Consider the following 19,585-nt stretch of genomic DNA (forward strand, 5'->3'; position numbering starts at 1 on the left):
ATGTGCTAGCAGCCCTGAGACTAAAGAAGTCATAACTACCTATAAATGGCATAGTCTCCCTGGTGGTTTTGTGAACTTGGCTTCACTTTTCTCTCTTTCTGAATAAATGAACCTTAGAAAGCAAGAGAGCTACACCTGCACCATCCTTCTATGCACAATGTGTCTCTTCCATTCAGAGTTGATCAGAAAACAATAAAAATTCCCTTTATTAGCTTGCTGGCCTTATTTCTTCTTCTCTTTGGGTATTTTATTATGACTAAATAAGATACAACACAATAATCTAATTTTTTCCCATTGTTATGACTTTCCAAATTCAATGCACTTTGGCTTGCCAGCTGTGTTCTCTGGAAGCAATCACTGTGTGGGACTGTGGTGTGTGAGTGCTTATTCAGGTTATGCCTTTGTGAAATGGAGAGGTGGAGGCAGAACTGAGCCAAGGGAGAAGTCTGCTAGCTAAGCTGGACTCATGAGATCTGGCCTTCTTAGAAGGGAGCTTGGCATCAGAGATGCCCATCAGCTTCAGGTCTTTATGGTCCTCCACCATTATGATATCTCCCCTCAGTTCTTTTCAGTTCCCAGATTCAAATAAGATCTCAAGAGAAACAACGGTCTGCCCAAATCTGAGGCCAACCCTGATGCTGCTAGAGGGTTGGGGTCTTGCGCACACCCGACTCGCCAGCAAGAACTACGCTGCAACAGGATCCTTCTGCACACGTTTATTGGGGGAGCTTGATTGCAGAGGCAAAGAGACCCCAAGCCCAGAACTGGTGCTGCTTATATAGGCCTAGGAGAGGCATGTCTCACACCCAGATTGGTTGTGCTTGGGTTATGCTTACCACCTCATTTGCATGCCCACATCTGATTGGTTAACTTGTCTCTCATCTGATTGGTTAACTTGTCTCTCATCTGATTGGTTAATTTTTGGTTAATTCTCAAAACCTCATCTTGGCAAAAAAAACTTTACTGCCTATGCATGTGTGGTGGCCAGCAGAAGCCAGCGCCACCCTGCACCGGCACATGTGGCTTCCCACATTGGGTGATTACCACAGTCCAAGAAGCTAAGTTACAGATGTCCCTCCTTCAATTTATAGGTTTGTCTGTCACATCCCTGTGCCTGTCACAGATTGTCAGACACCCTGAACCCTGAACTGAAAAGAACTAGCAGATAAGGATTTTGCTCAAGGAAAAATTATTGCACCTGATCTATAATAGATACTTAGAACAATATTTTTGCTTTTTTTCTTACTGCTTCATTATTATGCATGGCCCTCATTGAGAAGTTTTTTTTTTTTTTTTTTTTTTTTTTTGTTATTGTTGATGGATAACTAGTAATGACCCGTGCTTGCCTTTGAAGAAGTAACAGTTTCTGAGCCTTAGTTTATTTATCTTAAGATAAATGTGAGAATGTTCTGTCTTATAAGGAACATAAGAATATCATTTGCAGGGCTCTAGAAATGCCCAGCCAGTAATAGCTTTCCTAACAGTCAACACCCTGTATGAAGCAGCAAATTGTGAACAAGACATTTTTGCTTACCCTAGTCATCTCTACTGACCACCACTATTGGTCTCACTATTGGCCACAAATGTCCAGTGGCTGTGTCAGTTCTTAAATATGTCTGTGTCGTCACTTTTCAAAGCATTTGGACTTCTTGCTTCCAATGAGCTTTGTTTCTTGTTTTCACTTTGCTTCTTTTTTTTTTTTTTTTTGGTTTTTCGAGACAGGGTTTCTCTGTGTAGCCTTGGCTGTCCTGGCACTCACTTTGTAGACCAGGCTGGCCTCGAACTCTTCACTTTGCTTCTTAAGCATATTTCTTTCTCGTGTAACCAAACCCCTTGCTTATGCTGTAGTTCCCAGGTGACAAATTCATGTTTAGAAAAATTGTATTCTTGCTCAATATGAAATCTTACACATTGAAAACTCCCATTCTGTCACAGTTTTTTCTTGAAATGACTAATATATTCTCATGACATTCAACTCATGGTTCCTACCCTAGCATTGCTGAACAACTGACAACAGGCATTCCACTTCACTCACATACATCATCTGCATTGTGCATCATTCTTTAGAGGGATAAAACTAGTAGAATGCATGTGCACATATTACAACGCTAGTTTTTTTATTAAGTTCTTTAACTCTATGCCCTCTACCCAGTTTTTATTCTCTATGTCAATAATGTCTCCTTAGTATCCGGGTTCTTAGAGCGTTAATATATGTGTATATGTGGGGGTGGAGCCCAAGGTCCAGCTAATTCTCTCAAAACCAGGTTGCTCAGAGAACTCATTCAGAATTGGGTAGAAAAAGACTCAATTATTTAAATGAGTTCTGTGCTTATCAGGATGTATACACAGTTTTGTGGACAGATAATTAAAAGATGCAAAACCTTTTTGATTTTGTGCCCTGTCCCTGTACCAGCTCACAGTGCCAGTGACTTCAGAGGCCCATGGGGCCTTCCCTTGCTGACAATTTAGTGTATATCCAGAGAAATTCAATGTGCAGTAAAATTTTGTTGCAGTAAATCTCCTCCCAAATATGCCGTGGCAATGAAAACACAACACAGTTAATATGATTACATGCTGTGCGCCTAGATTGGGCAGATCTACCGCTACACTACCATCTGCCACAGCTTATGAGACCACTTAGAACTTGTGGTTTCTCCAGGCCATGTGCTTCTGCTCCGCTTTCCTCCTTCTTCCTCCTCCTCTGCTTCCTCTCCCTCTTCCATTTTCTCCTTCTTTTCTTTCTCTCTCTCCTTCTGCTCCACCTTTCTTTTTATTTGCCCAATCATCAGCTCTCCTTTATTTTACAAATTAAGGTGGGAAGCAGGTTTATAGGAAATCACCTGAGTGCTGACTCATTCCATGTTCATAACCCCTCACAGGAGAATGGAATTAACATCAAATACAATTAGCCTCAGGGCTATCCCCAATAGCGTGGGCTCTTTCCAAGCCACAGAGCTCCTCTGCATTCCTGATCTGTGAGATCTACAGAGGAGGACAAGACAGTCTGCAGAAGGGGTAAAATCTCTTATTAATCAGAATGATGAATCAGTCAAGTTGTGAAGGTCATCTTTCAGTAAAACTCTCCATCCCACAGACCACCTCCGTGAGAAAACACAGATGGTGCAAGAGTTTCTGAGTGATATTTTGGGCCTATATGACTTCCTCTGAATAGTCAACATGTATCAATTCAGGTGCCCTTTTTAACAGAATACTTGCTGGAAACATTTCCATTTTCTTCAAGTTGTAAAGTCACAGGAAGAGCAATCATTTCTTTTTCATTGTTGCATAAAGACAGTTTTTGACTCATTAACTGCTAATGAAAATATTATCAAGAGATTACATAAAGATTGCTCTTGGTTTGGGCTTTCCTTTTTCAAAGCCTTAAAAAAGAATGGCCTTTAGGCTTTGACTCAGAGCACACCTATTTAATATGGTTGCTCCTGGATTGACCTGGAGAGTCACAGTGGGCAAGAAGAGAGTGTTGGGTTATTTCTTATTCCACAGATTCAAAACACTGACCTCTTCAGAGCTATTTTATTATTTAAAAAAAGTGCTTTGTAGGAACAATAAAAATGTCAAGAAGAAGACTCCTTTTGAATACCAAGAAGGCTGTAGCAGTTAGGTGTGCCTGGCTCTGGAATATTGCATCACAGAGACCACCATGTAAGACCCATTACTTAGCACATGTGCAGGTTAGGTTTTGTTTGTTTGATTGTTTGATTGTTTGTTTGTTTTTGGTTTTTCGAGACAGGGTTTCTCTGAATAGCCCTGGCTGTCCTGGAACTCACTTTGTAGACCAGACTGGCCTCGCACTCAGAAATCCACCTGCGTCTGCGTCCTGAGTGCTGGGATTAAAGTCGTGCGCCACCACGCCCGGCTACTGCAGGTTAGTTTTTTGTTAATTTGGCACATTTAGGGTCATCTGGGAAGATAGGACCTTAACTGAGAAAATGCCTCCAGCAGATTGGTCTGTTGGCAAGTCTGTGGGATTTCTTTATTAATGATTGAAGTGGGAAGGCCTAACCCACCTATGCCACCTGAGAGGTAACCGCTCCATCTCACGACTTCTGCTTCAGTTACTGTCTCCAGGTTTCTGCTTTGCCCAGAATTTTCTCTGAGATGGATTGTGAACTGAGATTGTAAGATAAAATAAAGATTTTCTTCCCTAAGTTGCTTTTGGCTATGAGCTTCATCAGAGCAGGAGAAAGCAAGCTGAGACCTTCTCCACTCTCTCTGTTTCCCTAGACCTAGTCCCTCAGTCCCATCCCTAAAGTTGCAACAGTACACCAGCTGCAGACTTCTTTCCTCCTACCCAGATCTCCTGTGTATCCACAGAACATCCCCTTCTACCCATCCCCAGTCTTTGTTCTATCTCAACCCCCAACTCAAGCAAGCAAGCACTTCAGGCTCAACCATAGGCCACATCTGCCAGAAAAACAGGTAGCCTACCTACAGACCTACAGACCTCTCTCTCTCTCTCTCTCTCTCTCTCTCTCTCTCTCTCTCTCTCTCTCTCTCTCTCTCTCTCTCTCTCTCTCTCTGTGTTTCCCTAGATCCAGTAACTCAGTCTAGTCCTTAATGTTGAAACAGATCCAGCTGCAGCTTTCCTTCCTCCCTCCTCATATCTCCAGTGGACCCACACAGACAATTCCCTCCTAAGGACCCTCCCCCCCAACTCATTTCATTTAAGCCTCCAACACCAGCAGACATTCCTTGTAAACACACCAGCTCAGCAGGCCAGTAAAACAGGCAACACACAGCAAGAGAGGAATCAGAAACCAAGGAACAAAATACCTGTCTAACAATTGACAAACCTAGAAAGCAGCACCTAGACCCAGATGTCTAGATGCCAGGGTAAGAACACAGTATGTTTCTACTAGAGGGCAGATATCCTTCCACAGCAGACCCTGAACATTCAAACATAGCTGAAGCACACAAAAAAGATCCTAAAACCAATTGTATGAAATTCCTTATAGAAATTCAGGAAAACACAAACAAACAGTTGGAGGAAATGAATAAATCCTTTAAAGAAAACTAGGAAAATACAAACAGTTGAAGGAAACATGTGGATGGGCCTGGTGCTGTTTGTATGTTAATTCTGCTCTCCTGGGAGGGGTTGTAGACAAGGAGTGAGTGACTCCTCAAGTGACTTCTTGTGAACCAATCCCCTAATGAATAAAGGAGCCAATCACTGGGTGATTAGGCAGGACTTCCGGGATGGAGAGAGGAAGAGAGGAAGCAGGAGTGAGTTAGGCCCTTTTGGATGGGGATAGAATGAGGACAAGATGTAGCAATGAGTGTCTCCTGGTTTCAGTGGCAGATCCATCAGAATTCACCACTGGAGGATTTAGATTTAGTAAGGCTTACAAGTTTAGGATTTTAGTTGCTGCATCCAGGGATAGAGTTACCATTGTTTCTGAACTAAGTTTGTGTGGTGTTTTCCTTCACACAGAGGCTTGTCTGGGTTCAAGAGAGAAAGCATGGGTTTGACTGAGGTGCACCACAGAGGCCATGGGGGATTTGAAGCATGGGGTTGACATGGTAGTGACTTGCTAGTGGGAACTTAGTGAGCTGGGTGGAGAGATTGTAGAGTTCTGAGTCTCTATGAGATAAAAACAAAAAAAATTGCTCGCTCAAATTATACAAGAAATCTGGGACACATTGGAAAAAGAAAACAAACCTAAAAATAACAGAAATAGAAGAAAGATAAGGTACAGAAAATCTTTTTAACAAAATCAATGAAGAAAAATTTCCTAATCTACATAAGGAGATGTATGTAAATGTACAAGAAGCATTCAGAACACCAAATAGAGTGGACCAGAAAAGAGAGTCCCCTCACAACATAATAACCAAAATACAAAAAACAGAGAATAAAGGAAGAATATTAAAAACTGTAAGGAAAAATGCCAAGTAACATATAGAGGCAGACCTATTAGAATCATACCTGACTTCCCAATGAAGACTTTAAAAGTCAGAAGGTCTTGGACAAATGAGCTGCATATTCTAAAAGACCACAGATGCCAGTACATACTACTATGGTCAGCAAAAATTTTAATCACCATAGATGGAGAAAATAAGCTATTTCCTGTTAAAGTCAAATGTAAATAGTAGCTATCTACAAATCCAGCCCTCCAAAAGGTAGTGGAGGAAAAATTTCAACCTAAGAAGATTAATACATTCATAAAACATGGAAAATATATAATCTCCAAAACCAAAACCAAAGGAAGGGAAGCACACACACACACACCAACCGCCACCACCGCCACCACCATCACCATCACCAACATAATGACATTCATTGATCAATAGCACTTATGGTGGTTTGAATAAAAATGGCCCTCATAGTCCTATGTGGAATGGCACTATTAGGAGGTGTGGCCTTCCTTATTGGAGTTGGTATGTCATTGGGGGTGGGCTTTGATGCTCAGATGCTCAAGCCAGGCCCAGTGTGGCCTTCTATTCATGCTGCTTCAGATCTTCCATACAGAACTCTCAGCTCCTTCTCTAGCACCATGTCTGCCTATGTGTTGCCATGTTTCTTGCCATGACAACAATGGACTAAACCTCTGAAACTGTCAGCCAGCCTGAATTAAATACTTTCTTATATAAGAGTTACTGTGCATGGTGACTCTTAGTAGCAATAGAAACCATAACTAAAACAATCTCTTTCAATATCAATATCGATTCTCAATTTCCCAATAAAAAGATACAGACTAATAGACATCCATCCTTCTGCTGCATCCAAGAAGCACACCTCAACACCAAGGATAGACATTACCTCAGGGTGAAAGGTTGGAAAAAATATTCTTAGCAAATGGACCTAAGAAACAAGCTGATATAGCCATTTTAATATTTAACAAAATAGACTTCAAACCAAAACTAATCAAAAGAGATGGGGAAGGATAGCACATGCTCATCAAAGGAAAACTCCATCAAAATGACATTTCAATTCTTTTTTTTTCTTTTTAAAGATTGATTTATTTGTTTGTTTTATATGAATACACTGTTACTTTCTTCACACACCCCAGAAGAGACCATCATAGCCCATTACAGATGGTTGTGAGCCACCATGTGGTTGCTGGGAATTGAACTCAGGACCTCTGGAAGAGCAGCCAGTGCTCTTAATCACTGAGCCATCTCTCCAGTCCCCAAACCATGTTCTTTATAGAAGCACTGCTTTTTTTTCTTATAAATGAAATACTTAATACATGTTTTCACTGAAAATCTACTCCACTCCACTGGAAGTGTTTTCTTTATGTCTGTGGACAGAGTACCTAAACTAGAATCAGCATTCTACTTTATTACTTAACAGACTGAACCTGAAAGCAAATATTTGTATTTATTTATCTAGTCTGAGACAGGGTCTCATGTCATCCAGGTTGGCCTGGAACTTTCAGTGTAGTCAAGGACGACCTGAGCCCCTGACTCCTGCTTCTGACTCCAGAGAGCTCAGTCACAGGCAAGCACCACTGAGCACAGCTCAGTTTTGAAAATATTTTAGTCCAAAAATCCTGTAAAGAGCTTTTCCTCTTGGCTTAGGGTCAAAGACTACCATAACTGGCAACAACTTCCTCCAACTATGCAAAGCTGTCCAAAAAGTCTTCTTCCTCCATTCCAAATTTTGTGTACTGATGGATATAGGCTTTGGATGAGAACATATTCCACGCCTTGCCCACAATCATATCCAGTGGCTTTACTAAGAGCTCGCTGTTGCTGACCAGGGCTGCAGACTTCTCATACTTGTCAAAGGCTCGCTGGGTTTTCCACACGCTGAAAGCATCAACAGGCTCCAACCAGGAAGTGTAGAGAGCTGGGTCTTTAAATCCCTCTACATCTGCACTGTGCACCTCTCTCCCTCGGAGGACGACCAAGTTAGCAAGAGAAGTGTTAAAATGATGCTCCTTGTGGGCAGACGCTTTGCCAATAGGTGGAAGGCTTGACAGAGGAGGCCGTGCCTGCCAGTTGATACCTTCTTCCATTTTTGCACTGGAAATAAGTATCTGTCTTAAATGCTTGAGGAGGCCGGCCCAGGTAAACGTGCTGTATGCCAGAGACGCCGCAGACATCTGAGGAATGTTACAGACACCCAGCATCTTAAATTCAGGGTGGGGAACTAAATGCTCCATTAAGTCTCCTAGTGGATTTCTGAGGTAGTGAAGTGAGCTGTCCTCAGAGTATGTAGGCTGGAACACACTCCCCAGCTGGTGGGCAAGAACTTGATTTAAGTCTCTGAAGGAGATCTGCTTGATGTTCATCCGTTTGGCACAGATCTTATGGACAGCGTCATTCTCGTGAATGAGCAGGGCATCTGAAGACCGGTACAGGTGAGAGAAAGTCAAGATGAAGTTGTAGTTCTGCACAATGACCTCACCCGTTCCATAAGGTCATATAATCTGGTTCATTTTCAAGGCACTGGAGTACTGATCTTGTAGCTTCTGTGTAATGAAGGCTCCCAGCCCTGATCCTGTTCCCCCGGCCAAACTCATTATGATGAAAAATCTACTCAAAGAGTCACATTTCTCCACCTCTGTTTGGATTAAGTTCATTATAGATTCTTTTTTTTAATTTTTAATATTTTTTATTACATATTTTCCTCAATTACATTTCCAATGCTATCCCAAAAGTCCCCCATAGCGCCCCCCATTTCCCTACCCACCCATTCCCATTCTTTTGGCCCTGGCATTCCCCTATATTGGGGCATATAAAGTTTGCAAGTCCAATGGGCCTCTCTTTCCAGTGATGGCCAACTAGGCCATCTTTCGATACATATGCAGCTAGAGACAAGAGCTCCGGGGTACTGGTTAGTTCATCATGTTGTTCCAACTATAGGGTTGCAGATCCCTTTAGCTCCTTGGGTACTTTCTCTAGCTTCTCCATTGGGAGCCCTGTGATACATCCAATAGCTGACTGTGAGCATCCACTCCTGTGTTTGCTAGGCCCCTGCATAGTCTCACAAGAGACATGAAACTCAAGAAGAATGAAGACCAAAATGTGGACACTGTGCCCCTTCTTAGAATTGGGAACAAAACAGCCATGGAAGGAGTTACAGAGACAAAGTTTGGAGCTGTGATGAAAGGATGGACCATCTAGAGACTGCCGTATCCAGGGATCCATCCCATAATCAGCTTCTAAACGCGGACACCATTGCATACACTAGCAAGATTTTGCTGAAAGGACCCATTATAGATTCTTCATGAGTCGGTCCATGCACAGAGTAACCGTATGCCCAGTTGTTCCCAGATCCTTGTTTCTGACAAAAGCTCGTGTGCTGACCATAATTCCATCGGCCAGACTGGGCAGCTTTTGATAGGGTTTGATTGATAACTTTAGGTTCCATGTCAACAAGAACAGCCCGGGCAACTGGAACTCCATTTTCTTCCTCTCTGAAAAATCTTTCTCTGCAGGAAGCTTGATATGCCTCATTTTCCCTCTTAGAACAGAGTCCCTGGGAACAGTGTGAGTCTCTAAATAAAGCATCAAACACCTCAAAGCCAATCTGGTTGCCACACTGCTCCAGCTGTACTGTCACTATCGACATGACATGCCAAGCCACAAACAAGGCTTAGTCTAAAACACCAGGGGGTGGGTCACTGACAGCTCTGCGACCAGCAGTTTCAGATCGGTTCAAACTTCAGAAGATCAACCCTCTCACTACACGCATGCTCACTTTCAATACTTAAAAAAAAAAAAAAAAACCCTACCTAGAACAAATAAATGCGCTCGCTCCTTATGGGAAGAGCTCTGCTCAGGGTTTGTCTTTTTTCGATCCCTGTTTCCTTTCTTCTATTTAGGAAGGTTAATCACGCATGTTCAATTTCAATTTATCAACTTCAGATATCGACATTTCAATTCTTAACATCTATGCCCTACACACAAGGGCACCAAATGAGACACTACTACATCTTAAATCACATATTGACCTGCACACATGATAGTGGGCAACCCCAATAACCCACTCTTACCAATGCACAGGTCATCCATTCAAAAACGAAACAGAGAAATCCTGGAGATAACATATCTAACAGGTATTTACAGAACATTTCACTCAAACACAAAAGAAAATGCCTTCATCTTAGAACCTCATGGAACTTTCTCCAAAATTGAGTTGCTTGGACATAAAACAGATATAAGAAACTTGAAAGAACTCCCTGCATCCTATCTGACCACCATGGGTTAAAGCTGGACATCATCAACAACAAAAGCAACAGAAACTTATAAACTCATGGAAACTGAACAGATCTCTATTGAATGAAAAATGGGTCAAGACAAAAATAAAGGAAGAAAGTAAAGATTTTCTAGAATTTAATGATAAAGAACATGCAGCATATCAAAACATATGGAATTTAATGAAAGCAGTGCTAAAAATAAAAATTCATTATACTAAGTGACTACATAAAAATATGGAGAACTCTCATACTAGCTATTTAATAGCACACTCTGTAACAAAAAGAAGTAAGCACAACCAAGAAGGGTAAACACCAGGAATAATTAAGCCAAGGGCTAAAATCAATGAAATAGAAACAAAGAAAACAATACAAGGAATCAACTTTTTGTTTCATTGAGAAAATCAGCAAGGTAGACAAACCCTCATTTAAACTAACTAAAACTTGGAGAGAATATCAGAATTAACAAAATCAGAAACAAGCAGGGGTACATAACAACAGAAAGTGAGGAAATCCAGAAAATCATAAGGGCATACTTAAAAAACCTATACTCTACCGAATTGGAAAATTTAAAAGAAATGGATAATTTTTTGATATGTACTACTTACCAAAGTTAAATCAAGATCAGATTAACAATTTCAACAGAAATATAACCCCTACTGAACTAGAAACAGTCATTAAGAGTCTCCCAACCAAAGAAAGTCCAGGGCCAGATGAGTTTAGTGCACAATTCTATCAGACTTTCAAAGAAGTATTAATGCAAATACTCCTCAAATTTCACAAAATAGAAACAGAAGGAACAGTGTCTATTTTTGTCCTATGAGACCACAATCACCTTGATGTAGAAACCACATAAAGATTCAAGAAAGAAAAAGGATTACAGACCAAGTTCTTTTATGAACATACATGCAAAATTCTCAATAAAATACTTGCAAACCAAATCCAAGAACACATTAAACAAAATCATTCACCATGATCAAGAAGGCTTCATCTCAGAGATGCACGATGGTTCAGTATATGAAAATCAATTAATGTAATCCACCATATAGAGACATGAAAGAAAAAAAAATCCATGATCATCTCATTAGATGTAAAAAAGACTTTTGCCAAATCTAATAAGTTAATTCATGATAAAATTTCTAGAGAGACTAGAAGGTAGATATGAAGGCTCCATGCATACACTAGCTTGACTTCTTCATGTTTAATGAACTGGGCAGAAGTTGTCCTCAGCAATAGGGGCCCACTGTCAGTTTGCAGAGAGCAATCCTTTGTCCTAGCATCAGTCTGGGTTATTTGGGGATCTCCATGGGACCCCCTTGGCCAACCACACAACCAACTATAACCCAGTCCTACTACTGAAAGCCTTGCCTGGCTACAGGAAATGGCCAATAGGGTCTCCATATTCCTCATTACTAGAAGTCCTCACTATAATCACCTTCATTGATTTCAGAGAGTTTCCACTGCACAAGGTTTTCACATTGACTCCAAAATGCCTCCTAATTCTAGCCATCTCTTTTCCCTTTTCCTTTCATCCCTTCTTGCCCCCTATGTGATTACTCCCAACTCCCTTCTCACTTGCTACCATTCCCCCTGCAAAATCTATTCTATTTTCTATTCCTAGGGATATCCATACATCCTCCTTCTATACTCCTTTTTACCAAGCCTCTCTGGCTCTATGGATTATAGCATGGTTATCATTTTTTAATGACTAATATCCACTTATAAGTAAATACATACCATATTCGTCTTTCTGGGTCTGGGATCACCCAGGATGATTTTTTTTTTCTAGTTTTTCATCCATTTGCCTTCACATTTCACAATGTCATTAAAAAAAAACTTAGTAATCCTTCATTGGATAAATGTAACACATTTTGTTTATCCATTCTACCTATGTTGTTTCCATTTTGTGTTATGAATAAAGCTGCAATGAACATAATTGAGCAAGTGTACTTGTAGTAGGATGGAGTGTTCTTTTGGTGTATGTTGAAGAGCTGTATAGCTGGGTCTTGAGGTAGATTGATTCCCAATTTTCTGAGAAACTGCAATATTGATTCCATGGTGGATGTACAAGTTTTCACTCCCATCAGCAGTGGAGGAGTATTCTCTTTTCCCCACATCCTTGCCAGCATGAGCTATGGGTCACCTTTGGGTCCCTACCCTCAGAGTTTGGGAAATTCTGTGGAAGAGGGAGAGGAAGTATTATAGGCACCAGAGGAGACGAGGATACTAGAAAAACACAGTCTAGTGAATCAACTAAACAAGGCTCACATGGGCTAACAGAGACTAAAGTGTCAAGCACAGGGTCTTCTGTGTGTATCTTGGTTAACTTGGATGTTCTTGTAGGACTCCTAACTGTGCAAGTGGGTGTATCTATCTTGACTTTTTTCATGTTTGGGACAATTTTCTTCCTGTTAAGTTCCCTCTTTCAGGTTTGGTGTGAGGGCTCTTGCCTTATTGTATTTTGTTTTGTTGTGTTTGGTTGCTGTTTCCTGGAGACACCTTCTTTTCTAATGGGAGACAAAGGGGAAATGAATACAGGAAAAATGGAGGTAGGTGTGAGCTGAGAAGAGTAGAAGGGAAATGTGAAAATAAAATGAAACAAAACAAAACAAAATAAAATAGAAGAGCAATAGTGGAAGACAATGCCAACCTCTAGGCTTCACACACAACACGTACACAAGGAGTATGTGGGGGTGAGGTGTTAGAGTCATAGTCCCAGTTCAAAATTTCCTTGTAAGATCTCTCAGTGAACATGGGTCACATTGAAGGAAAATTTTATTGGCAACTTTTTTATAGTCTTAAAGTTGATATTTTAATGGAAAGTTTATCTCATGATAGAATTTTCTGTGCTGTATATAACATACTATCAGAAACATATATATTAAGGGCTGAAAAAGTCCTAGAGAAATTAGGGATACAAAGGACATACCTAAACACTGAAAAGGCAATTTGTAACAATCCTATAGCCAGCATCAAATTAAATGGAGTGAAATTTTCAGTAATCCCACTAAAATTTGGAATAATTTTAAGGTTCCCCACTGTCTTCATATCTATTCAATACAGTACTCATTTTAGTTATTGTTAGCTAGAGTAACAAGCCAACTGAAGGAGATTAAGGGGGATACAAATTGAAAAGGAAGAAGTCAAAGTATCTTTATTTGTAGAGAATATGAGAGTGTGCATAAGTCAGGACTGGAACTCAAGCAGGTCAGGATGCAGGAGCTGATGGAGAGGCCATGGAGAGATGTTTCTTACTGGCTTACTTCTCCTGGTTTACTCAGTCTGCTCTCTTACTGAATCCAAGACTACCAGCCCAGAGATGGTCCCACCCACAAGGAGCCTTTCCCCCTTGATCACTAATTGAGAAAATGCCTTGCAGCTGGATCTCATGGAGGCATTTCCTCAGCTGAAGCTCCTTTATCTGTGACAACTCCAGCCTGTGTCAAGTTGACACAAAAATAGTCAGTACACCCTCCTATATACACATTATATTTCCCAGAGAAATAAATCAGGGAAACAACACTTTCACAATACCCTCACATAAATTAAATATCTTGGAGTAACTCTAACCAAGCAAGTGAAAGACTTTCATGAAAATATTTCAAGTCTTTGATGAAAAAATTTGAAGAAGATAGCAGAAGATGGAAAGATCGCCCATGCTAATTGGTTGGTAGGATTTACACAGTAAAAATGGCCATCAACCCCAAAACAATCAGTCCCCACCAAAACTTCAACACAAGTTTTCACAGAGGTTGAAGGACCAATCTTCAGATTCATATGGAAAACAAACAAACAAACAAAACCCAGGATAGCTATAATAGAAGAACTGCTGGAGGTTTCACCATTCCTAATTTCAAGTTGTACTACAGAGCAATAGTAATAAAAGCCACATGGTATTGGAATAAAAACAGACATAATGATTGATAGAATCAAATTCAAGTACCATACATAAACCCAAACACACATGAACACCTGATTTTTGGTAAAGAATCCAGAAATATACACTAGAAAAAGGTGTTGATCAAACTGGATCATTGCATATTGAAGAATGGACATGAATTCATACTTATTACCCTCAAAAAACTCTAGTCCAAGTGGATCAAAGACTTCAACATAAAACCAGATACACTGAACTTGATAGAAGAGAAAGTCGAGAGTAACCTTGAATGCTACTGCACAGATGATGACTTTCTGAATAAAACACAAATAGCACAGGCACTAAGATAAACAATTGATAAATGAGATCTCATGAAATTGAGTAGATTCTGTAAGGTAAAGAACACTGCCAACTGGACAAAGTTTGTGCAGTTGGCAGTGTTTGCTGTATATTGCTTTTATTATGTTTAGGTATGGGCCTTGAATTCCTGATCTTTCCAAGACTTTTATCATGAAGGGGTGTTGGTTTGGATTTTGTCAAATGCTTTCTCAGCATCTAACGAGATGATCATGTGGTTTTTGTCTTTGAGTTTGTTTATATAGTGGATTACCTTGATGGATTTCCATATATTCAACCACCCCTGTAGCCCTGGGATCAAGCCTACTTGATCATGATGAATGATCATTTTGATGTGTTCTTGGACTCAGTTTGCGAGAATTTTATTGCGTATTTTTGCATCGATATTCATAAGGGAAATTGGTCTGAAGATCTCTTTCTTTGTTGGGTCTTTCTGTGGTTTATGTATCAGAGTAATTGTGGCATCATTGAATGAATTGTGTAGAGTACCTTCTGTTTCTATTTTGTGGAATAGTTTGAGGAATATTGGAATTAGGTCTTCTTTGAAGGTCTGATAGAATCTGCACTAAACCTATCTGGTCCTGGGCTTTTTTTGGTTGGGAGACTTTTAATGACTGCTTCTATTTCTTTAGGGGATATGGGACTGTTTAGATCATTAATCTGATCCTGATTTAACTTTGGTACCTGGTATCTGTTTAGAAAACTGTCCATTTCATCCAGGTTTTTTAGTTTTGTTGAGTATAGCCTTTTGTAGTAGGATCTGATGGTGTTTTGGATTTCCTCAGGATCTGTTGTTATGTCTCCCTTTCATTTCTGATTTTGTTAATTAGGATACTGTCCCTGTGCCCTTGGGTTAGTTTGGATAAGGGTTTATCTTATTGATTTTCTCAAAAAACCAGCTTCTGGTTTGGCTTATTCTTTGTATAGTTCTTTTTGTTTCTACTTGGTTGATTTCAGCCCTGAGTTTGATTATTTCCTGCCATCTACTCCTATTGGGTGACTTTGCTTCCTTTTGTTCTAGGGCTTTTAGGTGTGTTGTCAAGCTGCTAGTGTGTGCTCTCTCTAGTTTCTTTTTGGTGGCACTCAGAGCTATGAGTTTTCCTCTTAGAACTGCTTTCATAGTGTCCCGAAAGTTTGGGTTTTCTTTATTGTTTCTACTTCCATTTTTAGATCTTGGATGATTTTGTTCAATTCCATCACCTGTTTGCTTGTGTTTTCCTGTAATTCTTTAAGGGATTTTTGTGTTTCTTCTTTAAGGACTTCTACCTGTTTAGCAGTGTTTTCTTGTAATTCTTTGAGGGATATTTGTGCTTCCTCTTTAAGGACTTCTACCTGTTTATCTGTGTTCTCCTGTATTTCTTTATGTGAGTTATTAATGCCCTTCTTAAAATCCTCTGCCAGAATCATGAGATATGATTTTAAATCTGAATCTTGCTTTTCAGGTGTGTTGGGGTATCCAGTACTTGCTGTGGTGGGAGTACTGGGTTCTGATGATGCTGAGTGTTCTTTGTTTCAGTTAGTCAGATTATTATGTTTGCCTTTCATCATCTGGTAATCTCGGGTGTTAGATGTTCTTGCTGTCTCTGGCTGGAGCTTGTTCCTCCTGTGATTCTGTTAGTCTCTGTTAGTCTGTTAGTCTCTGTTAGTCTGTTAGTTTCAGCACTCCTGGGAGTCCAATTCTCTCCTGAGTCCCAGTGGTCAGAGCATTCTCTGCAGGCAAACTCTCCTTTTGTAGGGAAGTTGCACAGAGGTGTGGAGTTCAGCTCTCCGTCCTGGATGAAGATGAAGGCTTGAAGGGACCCTGTCCAAGAAGCTCTGTTGCTTCTGCAGCCCATGTGCTTCCTGCAAGGAGGGGTCTCTCAGAGACTAGGGATACAAGATGGTGCTCTCACCTGAGTCCTGAGGTCAGAGCCCTCTCTGGAGGTGGACTCTCCTCAGTGATCCCAGGATCCTGGGCGTGCTAGGGCACCTGCAGCATGGAGAGTCCTCTGGGGACCGTGGACCGTCTGCCATGTTTCTGCCCAAAGTGGCCCAGGTCTGGCGCCGACCAGAAGGAACCCCAGCCGCTGGTCGGGCGGGTTTTCTGCGTCCCTGTTCCTGCTGACACAGGCCCGTCCTGGTTGTTTTGGAACAGATATTGCGTTCCACTCACCAGTGATCCTAAGATCCTGGGTGTGCTAGAGCACCTGTGGTGTGGAGAGTCCTCTGGGGAGCGTAGGACCATTTTCAGAGTTTGTGCCCAAGGTGGCCCAGGGCTGGCATCTACTGGCAGGAGAAGAACTTCTTTCACTCTACTTTCCCCCATAGTTTTTATACTTGGACATTTCCAGCATAATAAGTATAATAACTTCCTAGCTTAATAGGGTCCCTTTACACATATACTTATAGATTATAGAGCATGCTTAAAAGCAAGAACTTTCAAAACCATCATATAATAATAAAATTGTCATTACTCACTCTGCACATATGGAAAATAGGTTTCCCAACATAAAGGAGAACATGGGGGTGAGTTTTCAGAATGTGTTAATTCCAGAAATTGTTGGTAGATAGACTGCATTAGATCATCTTTTGTATCTCTAAACCATCACACAACAGTGATTGTAACACTGAAACAGAACACGCCTGTTATCTCCCACCTTCAACTGTTGCTATCATTTAATAACATGTAAAATTCAAGTCATGACATAGTTTCATAATGAATTGGCTTCAACTTTTAAATAAGTTATATTCAGGCTGGAGAGGTGGCTTAATCTGGTAAAATGCTTGTTATTTGAGGACCTAAATTTGAGATTTTTTTTTTTTTTTGAGACAGGGTTTCTCTGTATAGCCCTGGCTGTCCAGGAACTCACTCTGTAGACCAGGCTGGCCTAGAACTCAGAAATCTGCCTGCTTCTGCCTCTCTGTGGCCTCCCTTCCCCCCAGCCTGGAACCTGCCTGCTCAAGGGTGGAGCTACCGGCTCATTCGTCCTGCCACGCCTACCTACTGCTGGAACCTGCCTCTGCTGCCTGGAGTCACACACGTGTTCGTCCTGCTACTGGACCCTGAGTTACTTGGCGGGAAATTGGGTTCCCTCCCCCTTCCTTTATAAACTGAGTGTCTGGAAATATTTTTTTTTTTTTAAATATTTTTATTACATAATTTCCTCAATTACATTTCCAATACTATCCCAAAAGTCCCCCATAGCGCCCCCCCTTCCCTACCCACCCATTCCCATTCTTTTGGCCCTGGCATTCCCCTATATTGGGGCATATAAAGTTTGCAAGTCCAATGGGCCTCTCTTTCCATTGATGGCCGACTAGGCCATCTTTCGATACATATGCAGCTAGAGACAAGAGCTCCAGGGTTCCGGTTAGTACATCATGTTGTTCCAACAATAGGGTTGCAGATCCCTTTAGCTCCTTGGGTACTTTCTCTAGCTTCTCCATTGGGAGCCCTGTGATACATCCAATAGCTGACTGTGAACATCCACTCCTGTGTTTGCTAGGCCCCGGCATCGTCTCACAAGAGACAGCTATATTTGGGTCCTTTCAGCAAGATCTTGCTAGTGTATGCAATGGTGTCAGCGTTTAGAAGCTGATTATGGGACGGATCCCTGGATACAGCAGTCTCTAAATGGACCATCCTTTCATCACAGCTACGAACTTTGTCTCTGTAGCTCCTTCCCTGGGTGTTTTGTTCCCAATTCTAAGAAGGTGCACAGTGTCCACACTTTGGTCTTCATTCTTCTTGAGTTTCATGCGTTTAGCAAATTGTATCTTATATCTTGGGTATCCTAAGTTTTGGGCTAATATCCACTTATCAATGAATACATATTGTGTGAGTTCTTTTGTGATTGTGTTACTTCACTCAAGATGATGCCCTCCAGGTCCATCCATTTGGCTAGGAATTTCATAAATTCATTCTTTTTAATAGCTGAGTAGTACTCCATTGTGTAAATGTACCATAATTTCTGTATCCATTCCTCTGTTGAGGGACATCTGGGTTCTTTCCAGCTTCTGGCTATTATAAATAGGGCTGCTATGAACATAGTGGAGCATGTGTCCTTCTTACCGGTTGGGACATCTTCTGGATATATGCCCAGGAGAGGTATTGCTGGATCCTCCGGTAGTACTATGTCCAATTTTCTGAGGAACCGCCAGACTGATTTCCAGAGTGGTTGTACAAGCTTGCAATCCCACCAACAATGGAGGAGTGTTCCTCTTTCTCCACATCCTCGCCAGCATCTGCTGTCACCTGAATTTTTGATCTTAGCCATTCTGACTGGTGTGAGGTGGAATCTCAGGGTTGTTTTGATTTGCATTTCCCTGATGATTAAGGATGTTGAACATTTTTTCAGGTGCTTCTCTGCCATTCGGTATTCCTCAGGTGAGAATTCTTTGTTCAGTTCTGAGCCCCATTTTTTAATGGGGTTATTTGACTTTCTGGAGTCCACCTTCTTGAGTTCTTTATATATATTGGATATTAGTCCCTTATCTGATTTAGGATAGGTGAAGATCCTTTCCCAATCTGTTGGTGGTTTTTTTGTCTTATTGATGGTGTCTTTAGCCTTGCAGAAGCTTTGTAGTTTCATGAGGTCCCACGTGTCAATTCTCGATCTTACAGCACAAGCCATTACTGTTCTATTCAGGAATTTTTCCCCTGTGCCCATATCTTCAAGGCTTTTCCCCACTTTCTCCTCTATAAGTTTCAGTGTCTCTGGTTTTATGTGAAGTTCCTTGATCCACTTAGACTTGACCTTAGTACAAGGAGATAGGAATGGATCGATTCGCATTCTTCTACATGTTAACAACCAGTTGTGCCAGCACCATTTGTTGAAAATGCTGTCTTTCTTCCACTGGATGTTTTTAGCTCCCTTGTCGAAGATCAAGTGACCGTAGGTGTGTGGGTTCATTTCTGGGTCTTCAATTCTATTCCATTGGTCTATTTGTCTGTCACTATACCAGTACCATGCAGTTTTTATCACAATTGCTCTGTAGTAGAGCTTTAGGTCCGGCATGGTGATTCCACCAGAGGTTCTTTTATCCTTGAGAAGAGTTTTTGCTATCCTAGGTTTTTTGTTATTCCAGATGAATTTGTAGATTGCACTTTCTAATTCGTTGAAGAATTGATTTGGAATTTTGATGGGGATTGCATTGAATCTGTAGATTGCTTTTGGCAAGATAGCCATTTTTACAATGTTGATCCTGC

The 19,585-nt window shown here is 41.0% G+C and overlaps 1 protein-coding gene across 1 annotated transcript; it reads right to left on the minus strand.

Annotated features, from left to right (window-relative positions):
• Positions 1 to 7,541: 7,541 nt before the first annotated feature.
• LOC110303882 (tubulin delta chain-like) lies at positions 7,542 to 9,538 on the minus strand. Its single transcript, XM_085843344.1, is given in 2 exon segments — positions 7,542 to 8,554; positions 9,178 to 9,538. Coding segments are annotated over 2 exon segments (1,374 nt in total).
• Between the last annotated feature and the right edge of the window lie 10,047 nt (positions 9,539 to 19,585).

This window comes from Mus caroli, unplaced genomic scaffold, assembly GCF_978045245.1.
Source record: "Mus caroli unplaced genomic scaffold, Mus_caroli_1 scaffold_9, whole genome shotgun sequence".
In the NCBI taxonomy this organism is placed as follows: Eukaryota; Metazoa; Chordata; class Mammalia; order Rodentia; family Muridae; genus Mus; species Mus caroli.